The 1,923-nt window shown below is 43.8% G+C and overlaps 1 protein-coding gene across 1 annotated transcript; it reads right to left on the minus strand.

Moving 5' to 3' along the window:
• Nucleotides 1–317: 317 nt before the first annotated feature.
• On the minus strand, nt 318–1,307 carry LOC140888028 (uncharacterized). The gene has a single exon (XM_073295702.1). The coding sequence runs from the start codon at nt 1,305–1,307 to the stop codon at nt 318–320; it is 990 nt and encodes a 329-aa protein (XP_073151803.1).
• Nucleotides 1,308–1,923: the final 616 nt, after the last annotated feature.

The raw sequence follows: 1,923 nt of genomic DNA on the forward strand, positions 1-1,923 counted from the left end.
TTTACGGTCTTCACATCCTCCCCACCTTATGAGAAGTTTCGTCCTCGAAACTTGGATTAACTTACTAGTAAGGTCGCTAATCGAAATGGTTTGGTCGGTTACTCAGGTACAAGCCCTAACATCTTACGAACCTCATAGATGTACACAAATGGGTGGCGCCAAAATCAAACAAAACAGATAAAAAAAACATTGTTGATTAGAATGGTACCTTCCATGACTTTGCTCGCACCGCCTGCTTCTTCTTGAGTAATTGCATAGACACGAGCATTGGGTTTATTTTCCTTTGGTTGGCCTTGGGTAGTAGTACTAGTATGTGGTCATGTCCTTGCCTTCATGGTTTCGGGACATTGAGCAATTCGGTGTCCGAATTTTCCACAGTTGAAACAGGCACCAGTGTTTCGACGACATTCCCCTTCATGTCGGAGGTTGCAGGTGGGGCATAGCTTGATCTGTGGACAGTTTGGAGCAGCATAAGTTTCCTTGATGGATTCATCAGAATTGTTCGAATGCTTGGACACATGTTTGTGTGAAGAAGATTGGCCCGTCAGAGGTTGTTTGTTGTGGAAGTCATTCTCACGACGCTTGATGTCCGATTCAGCTCGGATGGCCGCTCCCATCAAATTCGCAAAGTTGGCAGGCTGATAAACTGCTAATGCCGATTGTATACGACTATTCAACCCCTTCTTGAAACGATACAACTTCATATCATCGTCTCCCATAATTGTTGGGGCATAGGACCCAAACTCATTAAACTTGGAAGTGTATTCCACCACTGTCATGTCTGGTGTTTGCGTAAGATTCTCAAAATCGTTCAGCTTCTGCATTTTAACTTCAGCTGGAAAGTACTGCTTCAGAAATGCGGTACGGAACTGTTGCCATGTGATTGCTCCCACAGCTAGCATAGCAGGTGAAACGGCTTCCCACCATTTCCTTGCTTTGTCCTCCAGAAAAGGAATCGTCACCTCTACTTTTAGTGCTTCAGAAATTTCAAGTAAACGAAGTTGGTCCTCCATCTTCTTCATCCAATTTCGTCCCACTTCTGGATCGGCATCCCGTTTGAACATTTCAGTTTGGTTCTTGGGAAGAGCCTCGTAATGGAATTTGACTCCATTCTGAGCAGGTGGTGGAGGTGGCGGATTTCCATTGCCGTTTCCGTTAATGTTTCCCATCCCTTGTATAGTTGTTGCCACTATTGCTGCAATAGCTGCAAGGTCTTCTCTACTTAGGTTGATTCTTGGAGGTGGGTTCGAATTATCCCCCTGGTTGTTGTTGTTGTTGTTGCGAGTTCTAGGGGGTGCTCCGGCCATTTCCTACAGTAAAGGAGTTCTAAGAGTTTGTCAAAACATGACACTTTAAGAAGAAAGGAAATAGCGGAATAAATAAATCAATAAATAATCCAAAGGATAAAAATTATTTTATTGATTCCAAAAATTTCATGAAGGTAAACAAAACAAGTCAAGTCTCAAAACACCAAGATATCAGAACCATGCTGAATAAAAATAGTGCTGAATAAAGGGAATAAGCTAGGTGATAGTCTAATCTATGATTTCTCCATCGCCCGCGGCTTCATCTTCTGCCGGAACTTCTTCTGGGTCCTCGTTTCCAACAAGGGCTGCCATAAGGAGCTGATCAATGTACTCGAGTGCGGCTAAGTTATGCGCCTCGAGGTTTTGCACAGTGTGTTGCAGCTCTTGCACTTGATTTTTTAAACCTTGGATATGGATTCCCGACTCTTGACGCCTTAGTGCCTCTTTGTGTGCCTCCTCAAGGAGTATGGCTTGAAGTTCCTTCACGTTAGCTAGTGCAGATGCTAGTTCCTTCTTTGTTTCCTCGTGTTCCTTCTCTTTCTTATTGAGGTAATATGCAAACCTTTCCACATCGGCTTCAAGGTGGTCCTAATGCTCCTCCATCTCACTCTTGTCA

The sequence above is a fragment of the Henckelia pumila genome, chromosome 3 (genome assembly GCF_033568475.1).
Source record: "Henckelia pumila isolate YLH828 chromosome 3, ASM3356847v2, whole genome shotgun sequence".
Classification (NCBI taxonomy): domain Eukaryota; kingdom Viridiplantae; phylum Streptophyta; class Magnoliopsida; order Lamiales; family Gesneriaceae; genus Henckelia; species Henckelia pumila.

Coding starts and splice junctions, on each gene's coding strand:
- LOC140888028 (XM_073295702.1), bottom strand. CDS start 1,307: ATGGCCGGAGCACCCCCTAGAACTCGCAACAACAACAACAACAACCAG.